General features: G+C 46.0%; 1 protein-coding gene across 1 annotated transcript in view; it reads left to right on the forward strand.

Moving 5' to 3' along the window:
- Positions 1 to 17,867: 17,867 nt before the first annotated feature.
- The window catches only part of Lmx1a (LIM homeobox transcription factor 1 alpha), a 135,174-nt gene continuing 127,865 nt past the window's right edge, over positions 17,868 to 25,176 (forward strand). Inside the window, exons 1-2 of the mRNA XM_051186199.1 lie at positions 17,868 to 18,013; positions 20,155 to 20,341. Of these exons, the coding sequence (XP_051042156.1) occupies positions 17,938 to 18,013; positions 20,155 to 20,341 (263 nt within the window). The 5' untranslated portion in view covers positions 17,868 to 17,937. The remainder of the gene's footprint in view (positions 18,014 to 20,154; positions 20,342 to 25,176) is intronic.

The following is a 25,176-nucleotide window of genomic DNA, read 5'->3' on the forward strand; positions in this document are numbered from 1 at the left end:
TCGCTGGGTGGCGTGGGTTTGCTGGATATTGCAGATAGAGAAGTTTTCAAGACACTGCTCAGAGTAATGGCAGAGAGGAGGTCTAAAGTAGCACACTTCTAAGAGGGAAATCACCTTCTCCATCCATGGAGTCACCTGGCAAAGAACAGCTGAGATTCTCAGAATCCCAGGCCCAGCCTCCAAAGCAGGTGATAGAAGGATGATATATTTAGAGCTGAAAGCTTGAAGACGTACAGTATGATTGGATGGACTTGCAGGAGGGGCTTAGGCTTAGGGGTGAGCAAAGAAGTGAGGGGGATTCAACAATATTTGTATGTGTTTAGAAACACACACAGAGTGTGTGTGTGGGGGGGGGGGAGACAGATACTTACATATTTGAGGATAAACCACCACGATGCTAACCTACTGGCTGACTTATGTGGGTTTCTGTAGAGTAAGATGGCCCTGTTCTCCGCCATCTAACTAGACACGCCAGCTTATAGGCTGCACAGCACTTGGTCATGCTGGAAACTCTCCAAAGCAGGGAAGGCCACCAGAAAAGAGAGAGCAGCGCAGCGCTGCCCTCTTGTGGACACCTGTGTTTCTGCAGGAGGGTAGCTTAGTGCTGTGGTCAGGTGAAGTTGCCTTCCCTTCCCATCTTGACTCTGGGAATGACAGAGGAGGAAGGCTAGTGTGAGACTCGGATGGAGGTGAAGGAGATCTCAGCATTGGGTCCATGACCTAGAAAATCTGAGAGAAAGAAAGTTTCTCACCACTGAGACCCTCAGGACAATTGCAGGCACCTGACAACGAAGAGATACACCCATTTCAGCAGTTTGGAACTTTTTCAAAGCAGAGAGTTGTTTGAAGATCAGAGAGTAGGTCTTGTGAGATAGCTCAATGGGTGAAGCATTATTGTGCAAGCATAAAGGCTGCAGTTCAGATCCCTATGTAAAAGCCAGGCATGACAATTTGTGTACGTAATCCAAGCATGAGGGAGTGGAGACAGGGAGATCCCTGGGGGTTACCAGCCAGCCTCATTCTCACTGAGAGCTCCAGATTCAGTGAGAGACTCTGCCTCAAAAAATTCAGTGGAGAGCAATAGAGGGGGACACCTGATGTCAGTCTCTGTCTCCCATATGCACAGAATGTGTGACTGTGTCCACATGCACACACACACACACCCGGCACAAAGAAAAGGCAAAAGGACTAGAGAGTAGATATTTTAGACTAGACAGTAACTAACTAAATGATTATGCTCAGGATCCACTAGAACTCCACGGGGGATGCTGGATTTTAAATGCTAGATAATTTTCACACATTGAGAAATACTATTATCTTCAATTTTACTTTTGAAGGTCATTTTAAAATGTAAACTCCATTCTCAGTTTGGAGGGGATGAAGATAGGCAACAGGCTGGGTCTGAGCCCAGGGCTGCACCCCCTAAGACCTCTGATGAAGGATGGTGCTTTCAGAGGTTGCGCTATGGCAAGCTGCAACCTCAGACCTGTCCTTCCTCACCACATCCCAGGAAGCTGCCTGTGTGTACTAACAGGAACTCCCTCCATGGGTCTCCAAGGTGGGGTTGACTGTTGACTGTTTTCCGCTGGCTGTTTGGGGGTGTCTGTGGGAGGGACTGCTCTGAGGTTTTCCTTGCTCAGTGAACCTTGTTCTCATGTAAACCTATGCTGCTGGGCTCTAAGAGGTAAGAGTTTGTAGCTCCCTGCCTCGTCAGTAACAAGAGACACCAGTCCTGTAATGGTTAAGACACACATCACCCTGTGCATTGCACACAAGATAGGGGTAACAAAAATGTGAGGTTTTACACGATTTACCAAGAACCCAACAGCATAGTCATATCTGTAGTATAATTTCCATTAAGTGCGTGGTTTTATTTGTTCTGTGGACAATTCAACCGACAAGTGGGAGATATAAACACAGAGAGTATGCAGCTATGGAATTTGGAGGGTTTACTGGCCTTTTGTGATGTTTTCTTTTCTAGTGGTTAGGATGCTGTTACCTTTTGGGTGACAGGATAGGAGTGAAGGTTGTAATTGTGTTTTCTTGCATGTACACAGAAACTCTTGAAGGTTTCTTAGGACTTCCAGGAGCTGATGTGCCCGGCACTGGAGAAGGCAACGAGGCAGCTGGCAGGAAGCTGTGTCTGTTCCGTTTTGAACATGACAGCTTTGCCTTTCTTCTCTTCCTCTCCTCTAGGCGGGCTTCAAGGAAACAGATATCACAAGTCACAGATGTGTGTTTTCCAGTGGAAGATGGAAAATCAGTGGGTGATACTGTGACAGAGACTTGCTGAAGAGCCTGAGATGGGGCAGGTGCTGAAGAGCCGTGGTGTGAACAACCCATTTGGGGAGGAAGAGGCAGTTCTTTCTCTAGGCACAGGAAAAAGATGGGCAAAGGTTCCACCTGTACCCTAGCACTGGGTTCTGCTCAGGGAGTGACAGGGGGCCCTAACTGGTGGAGGCTGAACAATGGGTGCCCAGTGTTGAGTGGGACAGAGAAGAAGGGACATGAGGTCAGAGATCTGGGAGTGAAATTTTGGACTTGCCTTGAGATATGTAGTCTCACAGTCCCTACAACAGCTCCACCATCCTGCCCAGAAAATCCATGGAGTTCTTGCTCTGTGAAGAGGAAGGCTGGAGTAGCTGTGTGCTAGGGCCTGTGATTATAGCTTTCTGTTAATGGGATCGAATCCAGGGTAGACTCAGCAAGGCAGGCAGAGAGCATGGTGGTGAAAGGAGGTGAGAAACAGCATCTGCTGGTGGCTCAGGGGAGCAGACTCAGCCTGGTGTGAGGCCAGCGCCTATGCCTGGGAATGAGTCAGTGGGAAGATGAGATGCTAAAGTCCTCTGATGGCCACGGTCCCACCACCCTGCCCAGATGTGGGAGATTCCGGCTCCACTCTGGGCCACACCCATCTCCCATGCTGGCCAGCACAGCAGCCCAAGCATCCTCACAATCCAGCTTTTAGCTGTGTAGAGACCGGGTGGAGTGGCCTGACCTGAGGAGGCCAGGGACTTCCTGCAGCAAACAGCAGGGGGCAAGACAACTGCAGATGGGCCCTGGCTGCCCAGATGATGGCTGGAACTTGGCAGCGATGGACAGGAGCACAGCTTTCTGCTGACGTCCAGGGTGGGTCTCCCTCTGCTCACATGCGAAACCCATGAGATAATAGATGTGCAAACACTTGGGAAAGCCACCAACTCCTTTTCCACACTCCCTCCTGCTGCTCCCATTTCTGCCACTCCCCCTTTTTTTCTCACCTCACAGCTGGACAGAGGCCGAACCTCAAATTGATTTCATTTCTGAGAGCTGCTACATTCAGCTCATTTCAGTGTCAGTTTTTGCTGTCTCTGCTCTGGTCCAGGAGTTGGGTTTCTTATTTATTCTTGTGGAGTAATTTATCTCTTCTAACTCCCATTTTTGTCTGCTTTTGAAGTCAGCCCCACAGACATGAACACGGTAATCGCAGACTCTATTTCCGATTAGGTAAACCTCCCAGGCCACAGCTTCCAAAGGCTTCCTACTGTCTACAGAGAAACAAACTCCAGAGCCCGGCCACCGGGCTCCTTGCATCCCAGTAACCCTATAGCTCTCCTAGGCTCCCTGACCTAGGCATCGTTGCTCAGCCACACTGCGCTCCTGGAATGCCTTCACTTTCACCACCCTCCTGACAGTTTCTTCCCCCTTTGAAATTCAAGGTTCAAAGGTTGTGAATAAATTATTGATGGAATAAAAGAGAAGGAAATGCAATCGTATTTCAGATGCAGCAAGGAATTTTTTTTTTTTTAATTAAAGATAGGGCCCCATGTATTCCAGGTTGGTCTGGAACTTACTGTGTAGCCAAGGATGATCTCAAACTTCTCCTTACCTATGTCCACCTCATGCCTTCTGTGATTATAGGCATGCTTCACCATGTCCGGCTTTATGTGGGGCTGAGGATCAAACGGGGGCCTAGGCAGGCAATCTACTCCCCCAAGCACATCCCCATCAGAATGTTTTTTAATAATGTTATTAATATGTTCATGCATCAGATACTCACATTTTGTACAAGGTCTGCTGGGAACTGGGGTGGAATTTCAATGAGATCCACTTACTACCTTTGGGACCAAAAAAACAAAAAAACAAACAAAAAAACAAAATAAAACCAAAAACATGTAGAGCCATGAATGAAGACAGTGAACACTCTTCCTCTCCTTTCTTCCTCAAGCAAATCCAGTCACGACTTCAATACTGGCATGCATACATCTACGTTTTAGATATTTCCTCTTTTCCCCTAGTTACTAGGAAGTTCAAGGCCAACTCACATCTATGTTGCTAGGAAGTCCAGGGCCAACTCTGAAGCAAAATGAATTAAATAAACCCATAAACAGTTTACTAAAGGCATAGCCAGCTCTCTATCTTAGCTTGACATCCTGGCAGTGTGAGCACATGTGCCAGTCCCCTGCCTTCTGAAATTATCCAGAAGAAGCTTGAGTCCCCTGGGCTGGGAGGGCCTGTCTCCTGCCTCCATGCACAGCTCATTTAGACTGTTGCGTGTTTCCTGGGCATCGCCAGCCTTGGGGTGCCTGTTCATAGCTTCTGGGCCAGCTGCCTTCCCAACATTGCACATCTAGCATAATCGTGTGAAGGAGAGGGCACGTTTGACTCAGTCTTTGGGGTCCTGCTCACGATCAGTCAGTCACCCTGCTGCCCTCAGCCCCCTGAAAGGGCAGCACATTATGGTGGTGGCATGAGCAGAGCAAAACGAAAAATGCCTCATGGCTGAGAAATGAGAGAAAATAAAAGGAAGGGCGGGGAATGGGATGGGTTCTCCTAATGCTTTCCAAGGACTCACCTACCTCCAATAACCTGAAGGCCTCCCACTAAGTGCTGTGTGTGTGTGTGTGTGTGTGTGTGTGTGTATGTGTGTGTGTATGTGTGTTTGCTCATGCACATGAGCTCTGGAACACATGTTTGTATGTATGTGCATGTAAAGGCCAGGGATCAACCTCAGGTGTCATTCCTTAGGTATGACCCATCTTGTTTTTTGAAATAGTATTTCTCATTGGTCTGGCGCTCAGTAGGCTAGGTAACCTGGGATTTGCCTATCTCTGTGTTCTTGGGATTACAAGTGAACAACAAGGTGTTCTGCTTTTATACTGGGTCCTAATGTTGACCCTGCACAGTCACTCTGTGTGCTCTGTGTTCTTCTGGTTATTTCCAAGTCTATGTAATGTGAAATGTCACCACAGTGTCAAATGTAGGATATGCTGGAGCTTGGGAGCGGGGGCCTCATGGGGGAAGCCTGCATTGTACTGACTTGGTACTGCTTATATGAGATTAAGGGAGGAGGTAGTGGATTGCAAATTACCTGGAACAGGAAGCCACAATCCACATGCATCTTAGTGCCAACAGCTGGTGTCACCTCCCTTTTAGGCACACATATGCATGTGCTCAGCATCAGAGTTTCAGAGTTCAACAAAGTAGTCTTTCAAGACAACGACAACAGCAAGTGCACTGTTAGTCCTTTCCAACCTATTATTTCATTGAACACACACACACACACACACACACACACACACACACACACACAAAACCCTCATTTATCCAAGGAGGAAACAAAGGTTCCCTAAAATTAAGGAACTTTCCTCAAGCTATTGTAAATGTCAAAGACCAGCCCCTAGTCATTCCAGCTCCACAGCCTGTCTTCTTCACCATCCTGTCTGGTCCACCCTCCCAGCCACAGAGCATAATCTGATCATGATGCTGAAACGCCTCCATTACATAGTGTGGTGTTTTAAATGAGAAATGGCTCTCATACGCTCGTTTGTCTGTCTTGCTTGGGAAGCTGTGGGATCTTCAGGAGGTAGAGCTTAGCTTTGAGAGCTCACAACTGCCCCACTTCAAATTGCTGTCCCCAATTCCTTTGTGTGACTGACATGTGACCTGCCAGCTTCTCCAACTGCCTTTGTCTCTCACCATTGTGGACTTACCCTCTGAAACCACAAGTCAAGATGAACACCCCCTCCCCCCAATAAGTTGCTCTGGCCACAGAGTTCCATCACAGTACAGAAAAGTAACTAATGCACTCAGTGACAACTGCTGTCCTTAGCCACACACACTCTGAACTCTGGAAGAGTTCCTGCTCCTACGTAAGAGCCAAGATGGTTTTCCTTCAAAAGTTCCACCCCCATGCATCTGGGCAGGCCAGAGGGAGGCACACGGGGTGGGTGTTAAGCATGGAGTTGGCCAGACAGAGGGTTAAGCTATTTCACACTCACCATTCCATAAACTGCACACTGCTCTCAAGTACTGTCTTCTTCCCTTTATAGGGATGCAACCGGAACATGAGGAGGTTAAACAATGTACGATTAAACAGCTCACAATGTCGGGCCTGGTTTAGAACTCAGGCTTCTGTTCCCAAAGCTCACCCATGATCATTCTGGAACATTCCATTGTACCTTAGAAGACCAAAGCTTCAGGGCATTCTCTATGACTGTGACAAATACACAGGTGGCATGCCACAGTCCTTTCAGTGCAAGGTGCACGTGAGCCTCACGGGTGGGTCTGAGCAGGGCAGTCATCAAGAGAGCTCACCGTGCAGTGGGAAGAGGTGCTGGCATGAAGATAACTCTGCCCCCAGTCCGGTGGAGCTTCTCCTCCCTCCCTGGGGGTTGCTCTTGAGAAGGACCTCACTGATGTTCCGGAGCAAGTCACAAAGACATCCCCTGACTTCCCTCCTGTTGCAGAGGCTGGGTTGGAGTGCCTCCTCTTTCTCCAGAAAAAGCTGCTGCACTTGCTTTTCAGCTCAATTAAGAGACTTGGATGTTAGCTCCAAGCAGGGGATTCATGGGGGAGGGGGGTGCAGAGCTTAGGGAGTGTGCTGCCCAAGTGTGACCCTACCTTGCAGTCTCTGGCCACCCTGTCACTGTGCAGCTGTGTCTAGGCAGCAGGGTTTTTGCTTATTTTTACTGTGGTCTGAAATGTATTTTGGCATTCCTTAACAAATAACACAATTTTCCCTTTGTGTTTCTCTTAATAAAACACAGAAAGGAAAGTAAAAAACAAACAATCAAAAATCATGCCACTGCCATCTCCACTCTACCACAAGATGTCCATTCTGCCCTCTCCCTCTCTTTTTCCCTCCCACCAAGCACTGGTCTCTGACTCCTCCCTCCTCCCTCTTCTTTCTTAACGCTTAGCAATGTGTGACTCATGAGTCTGGTGTGTGTGTGTGTGTGTGTGTGTGTGTGTGTGTGTGTTCATAGGCACCTAGGTATCCAGGTCTCTTACTGGCCTGGGGCTCACTCATTAGGTTGGGCTGGCTTGGCATTATGTTCCAGGGATCCTCTCTGCTTCCTGGAGCTAGTATTACAAGTGTGAACATACTGCCTGGCTTTTAAAATGTAGGTTCTTAGAACTGAGCACAGCAAGCCCTTTATCAGCTGAGCTGCCTCGAAGGCTTGATGGAGGCTGATATATATATATGTATGTATGTATGTATGTATGTATGTATGTATATATATCATATCGATCCCAGTTCCCTCTCCCTCCCTCTTTCCCTCTCTCCCACCCTCACATGCACCCTGACCACCCTCCCCTCCCATCCCCCCCTCCACATGTAGGGTGATGCCCTCCAGGAGGGGTCATCTAAATCTGTCAAGTCATTTAGAGTAGGGACTAGGACTTCTCTCCTGTCTCTAGGTTAAGGGAGTACCCCTCCATGGGGGATGTGTCAGCAAGGTCTTTTTGTGCACCAGGAATACATCCTGGTTCCACTGTCTGAGGTCCCTTAGACTGCTCAGTCCTTCTGGCTGAGATCCACGTCCAGGGGGTCTGAATCAGTCCAACACATGGAGGCTGTTACTTTTGCTTCTGTTTTCTGTTGTAGAGGAAGTGACTGACTCCACCATGGGTCTGCAGGCCTCACCTAATCTGCAAACCATTGCTTGAATGAAGATAGATAGTGGGAAAGAACAGAATTGGGGAACTCTTACATGGATTGTGAGGTCCTTGCACAGCCCCATGGACAATCCCATTCGATGGCTTTTGCCTGTCTTCCTCCAATGTGCGTGGCTTCCAGGCTGATGTGGCAAGGGCCTTGTGAATTTTTGGATGTGTGGTAGTCTTCAGAGCAGTGGCTCTGACACTTTCACAGGAATCATATGACCATCGAAAAACACAGATATTTACATTATGGTTCATAACAGTAGCAAAATTACAGTTATGAAGTAGTAATGAAAATAATGTTATGGTTGGGGATCACCACAGCACCAGAATTTAAATGGTCTCACCATTAGGAAGGTTGAGAATCACTGCCTCAGTGGTTCATATGTTGAATGCTTGGTGCCCAAGACAGCAGTGTTTGTAGCTGGGGCCCCTGAGAGGTGATTGGATGATGATGCTTCAAACCACACAATAGATTAACAGTCTATTAAAGCTGCGGATCATAACTCAACTTATCAGAAAAGGAATAGTTAGAGGAAGCAGGTCATGGGGCTATGACTTTGAAGAGTCTATGTCATCTATGGCTTTTCTACTTTCTGCTTCCTGGTCACCATGGATGGACAGTGTTGCTGCTCCCTGTCCTTTAGCCATGATGTACTACCATGTCCAGACACAACAGAGCTGGAGACCACAGGCTGACCTCTGCAACTGAGATGAAGTACTTCCTTACTTAAGCTACTGTTGAAAACTAGATATTTTCTCCTAACAATGAAAACCAACAACTTCCTTCTAAGAGCAGTGTACTATGCTAAGACAGAGATATAGTCCTTCCAGCTCTTGGCATCTGCCTGAAATTGCAGGGTGCTTGATGTTTGAAACACTGCTTGTCTCTTTGCACAGATAACTGCGTATTTCCACACTTCAGTCTGAATACCAACTGTATGGTAACAGCAGCTGTAGCTGATGCCATGGTAGGAACTTGCCATGGACACATGCAGAAAAGGACTAAGGAGAGCTTGTTAATTATGTATACCCTGTCAGTAAAACCTTGACATAAAATTAATCCATGTTGGTGGATGTTTTAATGTCCCTGGAGGGATAGGAGGCCCTGGACATGTTGTTGCCATGTCTGGGTGTCCCAGTTTATGGGAGGCATGGAAAGAAGTGGAACAAATTCAGATGAGAGTGGATAATGGTTGGGATCTTCACTCACCTGAAGATTCTGGAAGTACCCTTTCACTTTCAGAATGGCTAGACCAGATCAATCAATGTCCCAAAAGATGGCATCTCCATTACAAACCAAATGGTTGGACTAGATGAGCTTGAAGATTGCTTTCAACTCAAAAAAAAAAAAAAAAAAAAAAAAAAAAAAAAAGTCACATACTGAAGTTCTATCTGAAGCCTACTTACCTTACTTCCAGAATTTCGCCAAAGAAAGTTTGTTGGAGAATATCTCAAAAGAGTGAGAGCATGGCTCATTCTCTGTGAAGGACTTCTGGGAACTGGCTCCATGGCATCATCTCTCACTTAAAATGCAAAGCAACAGCCTACAGTGCGAACACTGTCCAGGATCCCCAACTCAATGGGACAGGCCAAATGAATCAGAAAAGAGATAACACAAAGCCTCTCTCCCTCTCCCTCTCCTTCTCCTCTCCCTCTCCCTTTCCCCATCTCTCTCTCTGTGTCTCTCTCTCAGATCTTTAGCCCTGGCTGGCATGATACTTGCAAGCTTCCTGCCTCAGCTTCCCAGATGCAGTGAACATAGATAGATATTTTCACGTTTGGATGAGATGTTGTATCTTTATTGATAGACACCTCACTTAGACAAACCAGCTAAGCCTAAACCTCCACAACCACTTCACAGGACACTTTGAGTTCTACTCTACTCCCTGGGCCAAAGACAGTCCAATTTCATAACCCGAGGCTGCTAGGTAACTAATGTCAGTCTCAGTGGCAGGGCTAGGAGTAGAACTGAACCCACACCACCGATTTTCTTGCTCATTGCGATTGTTCCATGAAGTCACTGCCCTCTTAAGTGACTCCCACCCGAGGCCACCCTACCTCCATCAAGTGCTGTGTGCCACAGTTGCTCCATGGAGTTTCTCAGGTTCCTCCTTGAATCCTGTCATGCCCAGCTGCCCCCACCTTGCATGTATCCACTTCACATGATCATAACCCTTTCCTTCTCAACCCCCCCACTCTCACTTCTGTAGTTTGAGTTCACCATTAAGAAAATTGGTTTAGAAGATAGCCCCCCTTTTTTCCCTGTCTCTATGAAACACACCTCACTATCAAAGACAGACACTATCTTAGGGTGAAAGGATGGAGGAAGGTACCCCAAGCAAACACAACTAGGAAACAAGAGAGCAAAGTGATTCCAATATTACACAAAATAGATTTAAAATGAAAGCCAATTAGAAGAGACAAAGAAGATCGATTCTCAAAGGGAACAATCCAAGAAGATAGCACATATGTATCAAACACAGGTACTACTAGATGTCAAGCCACATAGTATCAATAACCCACTGTCTCCAAGAAAGAAGTCATCCAGAAAAAAATGTTAATAGAGAAACACCGAGTTGAGTGTTCAGAGGGACCCAACAGCCAGCCACTTACAGAACATTCCACCCAAACATTAAAGAATTCACATTCTTCTCAGCAGCTCACTAAACTTTCTCCAAAGTAGATCACATATTGGGAAGACACAAAGCAAGCCCCAACAGATACAGGAAATATGAGATAACACCTTATATCCTATCTGACCACAGCATAAAAAAAATCCCAGATATCAACAAGGAAGGTTTATAGTCCCAAATGCTTAAATTAAAAACAAACAAGCAAACAAACTGAGAGTGCAAATAAATATCTTACCTCTAGGCCTTGGAAAAGCAAACCAACAAACAAGTAAGTGAGGGAAAATAATTAAGAATAGGGCAGAAATAAATGAATTGAAACTGAACAAAACAATACAAAGAAACAAGGAAATGAAGAACTGGCTCTTTGAAAAGATAAACAAGATTGACAAGTCTAGGGACTGGAGAGATGATTTAGCAGTTAAGAACACTTGCTGCTCTTTCAGAGAGCCTGGGTTCAATTCCCAGCACCTACATAGTAGCTCACAGTTGTTTAAAACTCCAGGGGACTCTGGCTCCATCCCCTAGTGTCCACATGCACCAGTCATACTCATAGTGCCAAGCATTCACACATACAAAATAAAATTTTATGAAGTTAAAAGAGTGAAAGATTCTTATATAAATTAACTAAAACAAATAGAATATCAAATTAATTAGAGGCAAAAGGGAGACATTATAACAGATGCCAATAAAATCTAGAAAATAATAAGGACATACTTTAAAATCTATGTTCTTGTTTGTTTGAGATAAGGTTTCTCTGTTTAGTTTTGGAGCCTGTCCTGGAACTCACTTTGTAGACCAGGGCGGCCTCGAACTCACAGAGATCCACCTGCCTTTGCCTCCCCAGTGCTGTGATAAATGGCATTTGTAACCACCCTCTGACTAAAATCAATGTTCTTGTAAGTTAGACAATCTAAAAGAAGTGGAGGTTTTCTAGATGCATATGACCTACACAAATTTGAACAAATTAAATAAGTAATTCAAACAAATCTATAACCAGAAACTAGATTGAAACAATAATAAAAAGTTTCCCAACTTAAAAAAAAAAATCCCAAGACAAGATAAGCTCACTACAGAATTCTGCCAGACCTTCAGAGAACTGAAATCAATACTACTCATTTTTTTTTGCATGAAATAGAAAAAAGAATGCTTCAAAACTTTTTGTGACAGAGTTCTTATCCTAGTACCCAAATCAGATTAAGACACAAAAAAACAAAAATAAAACTTCAGCCCTATCTCCCTGATGAACATAGATGCAAAACCCTCAATGAAATACTGATACTGGTAAGACAAATTCAAGATCACATCAGAAAGGCCATTCATCATCACCAAGTTGGCTTCATTCCAGAGATTCAGGGATGGTTCAACATAACATAAATCAATAAATGTAATACATCATATAAATGGACTCAAAGACAGAATATCTCAATAGATGCAGAAAAGGCTTTCAACGAAATTCCACATCCTTTTGTGATTAAAGTCACAGAGAGGTTGGGGGTACAGGGTAATACCTTAAGAAAATAAGAGATATGTATGACAAACCTGTAGCCAACATCATAAGAAACGTAGGAAACCTCAAAGCATTCCTGCTGAGATCAGGAAGAAGGCAGGGATGTCCACTCTCTCCTTCTAGTCAGTAGAATGATTGAAGTCTTAGGCAGAGCAAAGGCAAAAGAATTTAAAATATTCTTATTTGCAGATGACATGATTCTATGCACAAGAGACCTTCAAGCCACCACTTTAAAAACAAAAAACAAAACAAAACAAAAAACTCTTAGAGCTGATAAACACTTTCAAAATTAATACATAAAATTGGTAGCCTTTCTATATATTGGTGACAAACATATTGAAAAGGAAATCAGGAAATCAATCCAATTCATAGTAGTCTCTCTCTCTCTCTCTTTCAAAATATAGGACTGTTGGAGATACTGGGAACTCAACTCAGAACTTCTGGAAGAGCCTCAATTGGTCATAATAACCAAACTGCCTCTCTGGTTTCTGTGATTGCTTTCTTGATTTTTTTTAGTTCTTCGTGTGGTCTAGACACCTATTATATCGTGTTCTTAGGACTACACCTAAGCAAGGATCTGCACAATGAAAACTTTAAGACACTGAGAAAGACACTGCTATCTAAATGTTAAAATCTATACACATAGATCTGTCCTAATAAAAGCAACCTATAGATTTAGTGTACTGCTGATAAAAATCCCAAGGACATTGTTCACAGATATAGAAAAAAACTTAAAATTTATATGCAATCATAATACAAGAAAAACCAAAGCAATCCTGCATAAAAAGATCACTGCAAAATGTATTAGTATATCTGAGTTCAAATTATACTACACAGCCACAGTAATAAAAACAGTGTCGTCCTGGCATAAAACCAGACATATAGTAACAGAATCAGTAGAACAGAGGACCCAGATAAAAGTTCATACAACTACAGCTACTTGATTTTTGACAAAGATACCACAAGTATATATATTGGAGAAAGGACAGCATCTTCACCAAATGGTGCTGAGAAACCTGGATATCAACATGCAGATTCCTATCTCTCTTTTTATTTTTTGATTTTTCCAGACAGGGTTTCTCTGTATCGCTTTGGAGCCTGTCCTGGAACTCACTCTGTAGACCAGGCTGGCCTTGAACTCACAGAGATCTGCCACCCTCTGTCTCCTGAGTGCTGGGATTAAAGAAAGGCATCTCTTACCTTCATATCTCAACTCAGAAAGGATTAAGGGCCTCAGCACAAGACTAGTACTCTGAAACTGCTGGCTGAAGCAGCAGGGAGTCCACTTCAATATAAAACCCTGGGTAGAGACTTTCTAAATGGGACTCCAACCACATAGTAAGTAAACAGAACAGCTGGCATGGTTTCATGAAATTAAAAAGCCTCTTACAGCAAGAGAAACTGTCAGTATAGTGGAAAGGCAATCCACCGGATAGGAGAAAAATCTTTGCTACCTATAAATCAGATAGAGGACTAGTATCTAGAGCATATAAAGAACCCTCCAAAAAAAAAAAAAAAAAAAAAAAAAACAAAGGAAACAATTCAAGTTTTGAAATGTGCTACAGAAACTAGAGAGGCAGCTTGATGGTTAACAACACTTGCTGCTCTTCTAGAAGATCTGAGTTCAGTTCCCAGTGCCCACACAAACACTGTAACCCTAGTACCAAGGGATCTGAATGACCTTTCTTCTGCGCTCCAGGGACCAGATCAAAATGCTTTTAAATAGGTTCCATCTCAGCCTGCTCAGGTGGCTATCATAAAGAACAACAATGACAACAAACACTACTGACATGACATGAGGAGACTGTTTATATATAAAATAATGGTCTGCTATAGTACTGATCTGCCAGGCCAGATGTGCCCACTGCTGCAACATGGGTATTACAGGGTAATCAACCTCTTTCTACTCCACTGGAGGGGATTCATGCTTGACTGTAAACCTTCCTGGTCAAAAGTCCATGACTGTGGATGTCATAGGCTCTTGCAGGAAACTTACTATCACTACTGCTACTGCTACTGTTACTACTACTACTAATAATAATAATAATTTTGCTAAATGTTCATGTTGCCAACCTGCCATCTGAGTGTTTGTGTTCATAGTCATAGGTTTATGCTGCTATCAATCTTGCTTAGAAAAGGTTCACAATGGGCAGCTAGAGACTCATAACTAGTTCAAGTGCTAGGAAGAAGTAATAGCATTGCTGTGTATTGCTTAGCATTGCTTAGCCCTAAATGAGAAATCTATGTCAGGAAATAGGGAGGATCATGGAAGGAGAGGTGGAAAGAATTTAAGAGCTGGCAGGTGTGGAGGCGTACTGTGAAACTCTGTCTTCTGGATATGACTTGGCCATTGCTGTCATGATTGCAGAGCAGCTATGTTACCTGCACAAGACCTACACAAGATCGGCCAGGTCAAAATTCAAGTGTGAGAAGTGATGGCACTTGATGACTACTTGGGAAGGGAGAATTATTTTTCTCTGGGAGTGTGACCACTGGTAGGTTTCCCATGCTCCTGCGGATGGTCCTACACTCATCCTCATATTGACAGTTGTATTAAAAGCTAAAAAAGAAAAGGACACAAGAAGATGTGTTGGGGAGGTCTGGGAGGAGGTGGATGAGGGAAGTGAAGAGAGAGAAGATAAAAATAGATTTTATATGGGTAAAAGAAAGAAACCACTAAGGACTGAGACTTTTTGCTTACTGGCCTTTCCCTGCAGGCTTCAGACTATAGCCAGAGGTCCACCACTCAGGAGAGGTCCACTCATCCCTCAGTCAAGCAAACAGTATTTGTTAATCACATGTGTGCCTGGCTCTGCACTAAGAGGGGTGGAGCTTACATTGGGATTGTGAGACACAGTCCCTAGTGAAGTGCCCAAATCACCAGGGGGGAAAGACATCCATACCCCTAACTTGTGTGCTCTACACTAATCAAGCTTTCTTCCTGATGCCAGAACTACTAGGAAGACTCAGAACAAATGACAATCTATTAATTTCCTGGATATTCACTAAAAAGAACATGCTTGCTCCACCAGTTAAACACAGTTCATAAACTCAAGACTTTTAGTTAAACAAAAACTCAGCTGGGCCCTTAAAGTAATATTTCTTGTGGGTGTGTTTGCTCTATTCTTTTTTTCTTAACAAATTTCTATCTTATAGATTATCCAAGGAATACATGTAATTTACCTCCCCTCCCCCATATCCTGTTCTATCTGGATGATAGACAGGACAAAGGTCAGGAGACATGGCACTAGCCTCCTGGGCAATAGTAGAGAAATCTCCTGGCTGTACTAAGCCCCGAAGATTTGTCTAGAACAATAGATAAAATTTGTTCTGCCTACCTCACAGGTTTGTTGTAGAGATCAAGCAAAAACCATATATATAGAAGTACCCTAAAAAGTTTAAAGCGGCATTCTAATACAATGTATTAAACACTTTGCCCTTTTTCTTTGTTCCTCTGAAGTCATATTATGTGTTTGGCTTGTGCTTGTGGGTTGAAAACATTGAGGATGGTGGTGGTTGTGGTGGTGGTGGTTGTGTGTGTGTGTGTGTGTGTGTGTGTGTGTGTGTGTGTGTGTGCTCCTAAGCACAGCAGAGCTTGTCTGAATTCTTTTCCTTGGAAAAGGTGCTAGAGAATCCTTGCTTACATGGCATGTCCTCTGATTGGGCTGCCCATGCTATAGAGCCAGATAATTCCCTCTCGGTTTCTCTCTCAGTGTAGAGGTGAGGGTGCCCTAGAGAATTCCATAAATTGGAACTTCAACTGTGTTCAGGAGCCCGGGCTGGAATTTCACATGTACAGGTGCCTGTTTCCTTAAGGCATCAGAACATTGAGACCCTAATTGTCTCTACCTTAAATTGTAAAGATTAGATGAGTTGACTATGGAACCAAGATTGTTACATAATTAGTGGTCGATAAATGTTAGCCAAGGCAATGATGTGTTTATTGAATCACTTGGCCCAAGGCTCTTCTTGGAATAGAGGAGCAAGACCCTATTCCTGCCTCTAGAGAGACTGAAGGTCTGTCCCTGCAATCGAATATTATGAATAATAAGGAATTAAAAAATTGCCCCCCAGGAACTTCTTTTCTAGGAAAAGTTCCTTTGGCTGGCTTTGTCTGGTGTCCAGCCTGCCGGATGGGATAGAGGGAGTCTGATTTAAGGTTTGGGCATGGGTCTTACTATTGCATTTCCCAGCGGTGAAGAGATTTCAGCCAGAAATGGTGAATTGAGTTTTAAGCCTAAACAAAGTTGTAACTCGCAGGAGCCAGTGGGAAAATGAAAGTCTGAGGAGTTTGGAGCTTCTGGTATCTGCGCTCACAAAACGGAAAACGGCTCTAGGAGCTTCCCGGGGCCTCCAGGTGAGGGCTGCCGGAGGTTAGTCATCACTTACGGTGCAGATCCGAGAGCAACCGGATCCCCATCCCGCCCGCGCGTAGTCTAGGTGGCACGGATTTCGGCGGAGGCTTGGGCACAGCTTCCCGAGGCAACAGTTCCACGTGGAGAGGAGGAAAAGTTTGGGTGCCCGGGACGTCCGGGCAGCAGACGGGAGCCCTGGGCAGCAGACCCGAGTACCGAGCTGCAGCCTCGCGGTGGGCCGAGCAGCCAAGCCGGGAAAGCGAACACCGCGGGCCCCGCCACGGGACGCGCTCCCAGGCCCCCGCCCTGCGCACCCCACCCCCTTCCCGGGCCGCGCACGCAGCCAGCGGCCGCTGTCAGAAGTCGCTGGAGCCGCCTCGGAGAAGCAGGGCCGACTTTGCACCCAGGACCCAGGGCCTCGGATTTCTCTGGCGGCCTTGTAGCAGCAGTCTGGCCTCCCCTTCCCGGCTGCAGAGCGGCTCGGGCTTGGCGGGACGTCCCGAGAAGACAGGCAGATTGTGGACACGGCCCGGCCCGGCCCGGCTCCGGCGCGCCGAGGAGCAGAACCGGGGGCCGTCGTTCGCTCCCGCTCTGTCCCGGGCGCGCCGGAGTCGGGGCGGCTGCTCTGGCTACAGCCTCGGGGACGCCGCCGCCGTCCTCCGCCCAAGCCGCCCGCTCCTCTCGGTCGCTTCGCGCCGCTCCGGACGCTGGGGGCGAGCTCGGCCATCAGGTAGGGAAGGCTGCGAGGGTTCCTTAGGCTTCGGCTCGGGCGGGCGTGTTGCAGAAAGTTGATTTGAAATGCATCCAAGAGTGAGCCGGGCCAGTCGCGGCTCCTCCCTGAGGCGACTCCTTTGCTCCTGCAGACGTTCCCGGCTCTGGCCGACCGGCGGGAGCACCTCCCCGCGCGCCCCGCACACCCACTCCCAAGCGCCCCCAAGCAGAGCGCAGCGCCAGGAGTACGGAAGCAGGCGGGACGGTCTCCGAGTCCCTTACTCTGTCTCTCTCCGACCCAAGACAGGTGAGGGTCGAAACTGAGTGGCCGGGTCACGGGGTATCGGACCTGGACGGTCCCGCACGCTTGGTCCTGGCTCTGAGACGAGACGCACGCACCCCCACCCCATCACACGCAGTAGCACAGTTCCTGGAGAGGGGTCCCCAGGGGCCACATTAGTATAGCATGGGGCGGAGTCGGTCTTGAAGTGGGAAACCTGGGGACAGGGGTGGGGGTGGGGGGTTAGGAGAACGCAGAAAGGGGGCGGATGCCTAAGTACATAACGCGTAGACTTCAAGTGAAATCAGATCCGTCAGAGCAGTTCAGGGTGGCTCTTCTCTCTCCTCCCACCCCACGTTTCCCTTGGCTGGACTCTGCCCTCCAGGCTCATTCTTGTCGCCCTGGACACCCCTTCTGTCCTTTCCCAGGAGTGTGGCAACTGAGGGAGCGGAGTCCCGGAAGGCACGGAAGCTAGACACATCCCTTTCCCGGCTCTACAGGTCCTCCAGGCTCATCTCGAACATGTTGGACGGCCTGAAGATGGAGGAGAACTTTCAAAGTGCGATTGAGACTTCGGCCTCTTTCTCCTCCTTGCTGGGTAAGTGTTCAACTCCATTCTCCCCCCTGTCGCATCCTCCTGCTGCCAGGCTGGAACTCAGCGCGTCAGCCAGCTCTCTGGTACCGGGTTAGGCGATCAGCCTAGCACCCTCTTCGTGCACGTAGCGGCATCCGCTCTCTGTCTTTCCGTGTCCATCAGTCTTTTTGAGTCGTCCTTACCAAACAACCAGTAAACCTCCTCGGGTCTCATGAGCTCAAAATCGAATTCCCCAAAGCCGTGGGGGGCGGGTGAGCATGTCCACGGGCGTTTGAGTGGCAAGTGATTAATAATACCCAGGGCTGGATTTTTTAATCATGGAGCTGATCGACGGCTCATAAATGCCACCGAATTTTCTGAGGTCTGTGTCTGAGCATGGGCAGCAGAGGTCCGAGTCCCCGGAGCGCCCAAGTTCTTCTCTTCCCCCACCAACTCCAGCCCCAATTTTAGTATTGGGCATGGCCCCGGGGCTTTTCCGGGCTGGTGGGCAGCGCTGCTCTGGGATTAGCTTGCGCGGCGGGGCCCTCGCCTGGTCTTTAATTAACTGAAGCCGGAGCCCAGTTCCGCAAGCCCGGTATCCACTACCCCCAACCCAGCCACAGAGGAGGAGAAGATCAAGGGGTCCAGAAGAGTCTCGCTCTGGGTCTTCCAGAGCTCAGAGCAGTAATTCTTGTTTGGCAGTTTCTCCCCAATTTTGCTTTTTGGGTTTTCAGATTTGGGGGAAAGGTGTTTCTTTCCTTTATCTCGTCCTTCCTTCTTTTCTTTCTTCCCTCCTCTTCTTTTTTCAGAAGAGCTTTTTCTTTTGTCATTTAAGCCCTTGCCTCTTTCCCCTAACTCTAGAACCAATAGAGTGAATTGAAAATTTTCGATTGTAGAAATCCTTTCCAGAGAGAAACCGCCAACACCACCCCAACAATTCAGAGGAAAGGAATTGCGAAGCCTGTGTTCCCTTCCCTCAACAGCCAGAAGACACAGGCCAGAGCGTGTGCGGACTTAAGGTGTATCGGGTTTAGTCCGTTGCTCCTTATGACCCAGGTTCGCTCTAATGCTGGGGCAGTGGCCTGGAATGCTGAGACTAAGAAAACAGAAATTTACAGTTGAGAACGACCGCCCAGCTTTCTCCAGTCCTTCTTGTCATCTTCCCACTCCATAAAATGACCTGTCCGGTTTACAAGCTGGCGGCTGTTCCCCAAAGCAGAAAGTGAGATTCGTGTAGTTGCAGTATGGAGGACCAGTCCTCTGGGACATCATGGACAAGACCGTCTTGTGGCAGCACAGGGTTTCTTTAAACGGTTGTGAAAAGTGTCAACAAAGGCAGCGGAGTGTTCTTCCCTCTGTCCCGTGTGTATGTGGGGAGGTCCTTGCTAGAACAAGATCAGGAGGGAAAAAGTCGAAAAGGTCAAGGGGTAGGGCAGAGTCCCTAACTGGGCTAAGAGATTTGTTGCTCCACGCTGCTCTTCTGAGCAGAGGGCATCTAGTACTCTGACCCGCACCCTTCGCAGTCTGTGCACTCAGCTCTTATTTTCCCCATCTTGACATTTCCTAATTATAAAAAGCCACCCGCGATTTGCACACCAACCAAGTCATAGGAAGGATTCTTTAGTTTGAACAGTACTGAGCTTGCTTGGGGGAGAGAGCATTTTCTTGCACTCACAGATTTTTTTTTTTTTTAAAGAAAACAGAAAATGTTAGTTTTCCTTTTAAAAATAGAACGCACTTGCAAGTAAATTATTGTTGATCATTTAAAGGTAGTCCAAAGACACAAACAGTGACTTAATGGTTGATTAATGACGACTTGAGAGTCCCAGGAGCACAAATTCATTTGTAATCTAATTTTACAGAATGCTCATATGCTCGCAATGATACCTGGGTCTGTCTGATAATTAAGGCCATTTACTGCCTTCAGCCCCCCCCTTCCTCGCTAGAATTTATACATTGCTATTTAGTCTTTGTTTATTAGCAATGTCATTGCCACTTGGTTTGAGGTTTTTTTTTTTTTTTTTTAAATATCTGATCACCGGGGACTTTCCAGGGGGGAATGCATAGCCCAGGGGCATAAATCTGTGAGCCTGATTCGATCGCGAGTGTTTCACGGGGTTGGCTTGCATGTATGGCTCATGGGCGAACGTCTCTTGCTGCTGTAGGCAGGGCGGTGAGTCCCAAGTCTGTCTGCGAAGGCTGTCAGCGAGTCATCTCGGACAGGTTTCTGCTTCGGCTCAACGACAGCTTCTGGCATGAGCAGTGCGTGCAGTGCGCTTCCTGCAAAGAGCCCCTGGAGACCACCTGCTTCTACCGGGACAAGAAGCTTTACTGCAAGTACCATTATGAGAAGTAAGTGCTTGCGTCGCGTCGCCGGAGCGCGGCCGCTGACTCGCGCCTGTTTGCGCTGGGGACTAAGTCCTCCTGCCCCCTTTTCGCCTTTCTGAGAGGTGAAAGAGACACCCAAGGCCAGATCAGTAAATCTCACGCACACCAGCGTTCAGTTTCGGGGATTCCATTTGTGTGGGCAACCTGGGCCGGGGAGAGCCGGACTGCGTGTTTCTTTTTGATCTGTATTTACTTTTTAATTACCACAAGTTTCTAGACCCTGGGCCGGGCCATTCCCAGATATCACTTTCTGTGAGCCTGAGACACCTTAAAGCTTAGTCCTGGACCACCAGTGACCAGCGACATTTTCCATTGCATCTTATTCAAGTGTTGCTCTTGGGTTTGTTCTCGGCCATTAGGCGGTAAGAATCGGACGGTTTCTGTCCCTTGGGCACATTTCTCGCCCTGGTTTGGGCATATCGGGTTTGGAAGTAGCTTTCCTACTTCGCATCGCCCGCCGCTTTGCGCTTCCAGTCATCCACTCCTCAGGGTTTCTACGAAGCTGTCAGGTGTTGTGGGCTCTGGGACTCCGAAGAAGTTGGTAGATCAGAGGGGGCCTAACCTAAAGCGCCCCGCGTTGTCTCCACCCAGTTCTAGACTAAAGAGGTTGTCTGTCAGTTAGCAGGTTCGATTCTCTCTCCATCGGTATGCACAACTGGGAGGCAGGTAATGAAGAGAGTGGCTCACATTCAATCTCAATTTCTGGAATGCCTCAGAGAAAGTGGTGTGGCAGGATGTTCCCAAAGGAAAGGCCAGGAGGAGCCCTGCGTTATAAGGAGAGGAAGCTGCTTTTCCTAGCAAGTTCGGCCCAATTTGTAGGGACTTTGGTCGTGGAGAGCCAGAAAGAAAATAAAACAAAACAAAACGAAACAAACAAACAAAAAACTGGCTTAGTGCTTATGTGTTTTTGTCCACTAGGGCAGGCTTATGTTGACTGTGTGGGCATGCGTGTGTACATGGAAGAAATGCAGCCCTTTTCTCTATCGAGGGAAAAAAGACAACCACTATACTAGAAGAGTCAGGATGGTCGGTGTGTGTGAAACAGGCTATAATTTCACTAAAAGGCACAATGCAAAGGAAGTGTTAGAGAGGGCTTGCTACAACAACAAAAAGCACGGGGGGGGGGGGGAAACAGAGGTTTGTTGCTTTCGTATTATCTGGGCTGTCGGGTTTACTGAAAAAAAAAAAAAATGGAACAACTTAGACCTAGTTAATACCACCACCACCACCATCACTACCACCAGAACACCCCTCTCCAACACTCAGAATACCTGTGCTTTACATAAGTGGTTGACTTTTATCCCCATTCTGAGAGAACACTAGGCCTTTCTCTTGTTCTAGAAGTGCTTTACATTTTCTTTCAGAACTTAAAAAAGAGATACATACTTGAGTTTATGCGATTTGGACAATACAGAAATCTGCAAAGAATCGAAAACTCGCCTTGAGCGTTATGGTAAACAGTTTCGAAGGAAGAAATGGCGAGAGGCCGCTGTCTTTGCAGGCTTGTCTGCTTGTAGCCCCCGAGTCTGAGTAAAAAGTGTGATTTTTAGGTAATTAAGCGGATTTGGTCTATACAACTTCAAGTAGACAAAGGCTGGTGACTGCTCGCCTTTTTCTTTCTTGCTTTTCACGGAAAGGTTTGGTATTGTGTGCGCCCAATCTTTATCTTTCTGCTTATAGACTAGAGAAAGGTCCACATCCTTCAGGCACAACACTAGCAAATTCAAAAGTATTGGAGCTTAGGGGAGGATTTGGGTTGTGATTTTTCTATTCTGTTTGTTAAAAAAGAAAATCATGAATCAAAGACGGCTCAAGGGTCAACACAGCTGTCTGGCCAGTCAAATCTCCTTTAAGGAAGTCAGGCTGTGTCAAGAGGAGAAGAAACAGTTGTTGTAAAGTACTTAGCACAACAATATCCCTTCCATTTCAGCCCTCCAGGTTTGGGGAGGTTTGGGCTTATTAGCTGAGAGGGTCAGAAAATTGCAGGGATCAACTGCAGCTGCTGGCCAGAATCGAGATTTTATAGAGGGTGTGAGCTACATTGTTCAAAGAGGTGTTGGTGTGACAGGGAAGTTTTTTGTTTTTGGCTTTTTTTTAAATTTTAATTTAAAAATATTTACTGACACATGGATATCCAAATGAGTTTGCTGGACAAAGTCTCAGAGCAAGTCTGTCCCGGCCATCAGTGGCTGTTTGAGATTCATTTATTCTTCTCTTAAATTCCTTCTCTCTTCTATTCCCAATCTCAACCCCATTCTACTCCTAACAAATCAGGGTTTTAATGTACTTGATACTCCTAACGGTTTTAGGACAATTTTGCTGTAAGAGAAAGTGGAACAATGATTCCCTCCTCCCCTCCTCACTTCCTCTTTACAATGGGCTCAGGTAAAAAATAAAAAATCCTTTATTCCTCTAGGAGTGTCTGTATGAAAACCCTAGTTGTGAGGAGAAGAGACAATCAGAAAAATCTTGGAGCCTGCCTGCAGGAGGCTTCTAGCCTGGCAGCTGTTTTACTCTGACTGTTGCGGGTTTCCTGAAAGCTTCCTTTACTTCCACAGGACTAGGTGTTAACCAAAAGCTATCTGGATTGGCCACTTTTTTACCCTGGTGGATACAGCTCAATTTTGGAGGGGGTAATAGTCATGCAACTCGCAGAAAGCACTTTCCCTCTCTATTGAAATAGTAAAATAGCTCCCCCTCTCTGTGTATGATTCTTCAATACTTGAGTCCCAGATAAAGCAAGTGGAGAGGGAAAATGAGAAGTGTGTTAGGAGTTAAGACACCAGTGACAGCGAGTTATAGAGCATCTGATAGAAAAGTGAATATTAGGCAGTACTTCAGTCTCCCAAATTTGTAAAGTTCAAGTGCTATTTCCACAAACTGAAAAAAAGAGTATGTTGCTGATGTTCACTTTCTGAAGACTGATCGATCATCATGAGCACAGGTTTAACAGGAGAGGTTATCACATTTATTTCAGCCACTCATATGCATATCTGATGTGGGAAAATTCTGAATTTGCATTAGGATTATTTCTTATGCCTCTCTGGTGTCAGGTCAGGCCTTCACTTAAACAGAAAGGGGCGTGTGTGTGTGTGTGTGTGTGTGTGTGTGTGTGTGTGTGTGTTGGATAATAGGAATAGGAGGGAGGCAGGGGAGGGGGTGAGAGCAACTGGAATCATTTGCTACATGTATGAAATTGTAAAAGAGCCACTTCAACACAAGTTATTTAAAAAGCCAAAATTCCATCCTGTCAACGACTTGTTTTCACTTTCACCATGTGAAACATCAACTTTTTCTCATTAAAGAAACAGATTGATGATGGCATCTTGGACAAGATTGTTCACTTGAAACCTCAGGATGCTTTACTGGGTATTGGCCTCATCTACTATAACACCCTTAGGAGTACTTTACTTTTCACTTATCCAAAACAAATAAGCATTCAAGGCGGGAATGTAGAATGGTGATTTATGAACACCCAGAAATCAAGAGCTGGGGGTCACTTGCTGCCCAGGATGTCATCAAAGAAGACAGCACTGATGAAGCTGTGCTATGAGATACCCCGCTCGAGGAGGTATAGGTGTGGATGTTTCAGGAGTGGATTCAATTTGCTTCAGCATTCCTGAAAGTTAGCAGACAACCAACTATTTCCCAGCCTGGAAGACTTCTATTTATGTAACCATTGTTTCCTATTTAAGTGAACCTTCTGTGTCCTGTTAGTTGAGCGTTTTCCCTGAATCTGTTCCAAACAAGCAATGTAGCCATGCTTCAGGCAGAGACAGAAGAGGCCGTGGGACCACAGAAACGTGGCAGTGTGATAGATAATTGCGCTTTCTGGATGGCGTCCCGCTTTTAAATCAAATTTATATTGCTTCTTTCATGTGCCTGGTGGCTCATGGGTCAGGCAGGGCCCTCTCTCCTCACATATGAAGTTTATCATTGTCACTTGGATTGTTTTGGACATCCTGGGAGCAGTGCTGGGTAGTATTGCTGTCATCAGAGCTGTTCCCACAGTACTGTAACTCCCTACATGTCAGCAGATAGGAAGCTTGGGAAAGCCTTTCCTCTGAGGGCCTACTCATGTTTTCTTCTTGGCCGTTTGGAGTAGACCAGTTGTCTGTCCAGAGAAAGGGACAAACATGGGGGAAAGTAGATGTCACCCCACTTAAAGTATTCCTTGTCTCTTTCGTTTGTCCTGAGGTTTGTCAGCCCCAGCTGAGAAAGACTTAGGCAATGCTATTAGGACTGGTAATGAACCCTTTCTGTGTTCTAGCAAGGTGGTGCAGGAGGAGTTAGCTAGTTTTGTTCTATTATTATTATTATTATTATTATTATTATTATTGCGATAGTACTTAGAGATCAAAATTGGACATACAGTTCTTCACAAAAGAAACTGCAGGTGAAATGGCAGAGGCCATTGATAGAGTGTGCCTGCACTTTACTTTTTATTGGCCTGGCTCCTGGCACAATAACATTTAAGGCATATAAAAACCAAGCCCAGCTATGTAATAAGTTTTGACTGCATTCAATTCTAGGGATTTAGCTCACATAGAGAATAGTCCACAACTGTGGCTGTGTTTATGCAACGGACTCCTTCTCTCCGTTTTAACTTTAGAGGATGCTTGATAATATTCCTTGCTTATAGAGGCGGTTTTACTTTTCATATGTATTGGTCCATGGATAAGACTTGCTTGGAATCTAAGACTTAAAAACAAAAATTGAGTAGTTGTAATGGGCATTGACAGTGTTCTGGGAGTTAGGCCATTAGGGATGAGCATGGCAATGGGGATTTTTTGCTGTGA

This window comes from Phodopus roborovskii, unplaced genomic scaffold (assembly GCF_943737965.1).
Source record: "Phodopus roborovskii unplaced genomic scaffold, PHOROB, whole genome shotgun sequence".
Classification (NCBI taxonomy): domain Eukaryota; kingdom Metazoa; phylum Chordata; class Mammalia; order Rodentia; family Cricetidae; genus Phodopus; species Phodopus roborovskii.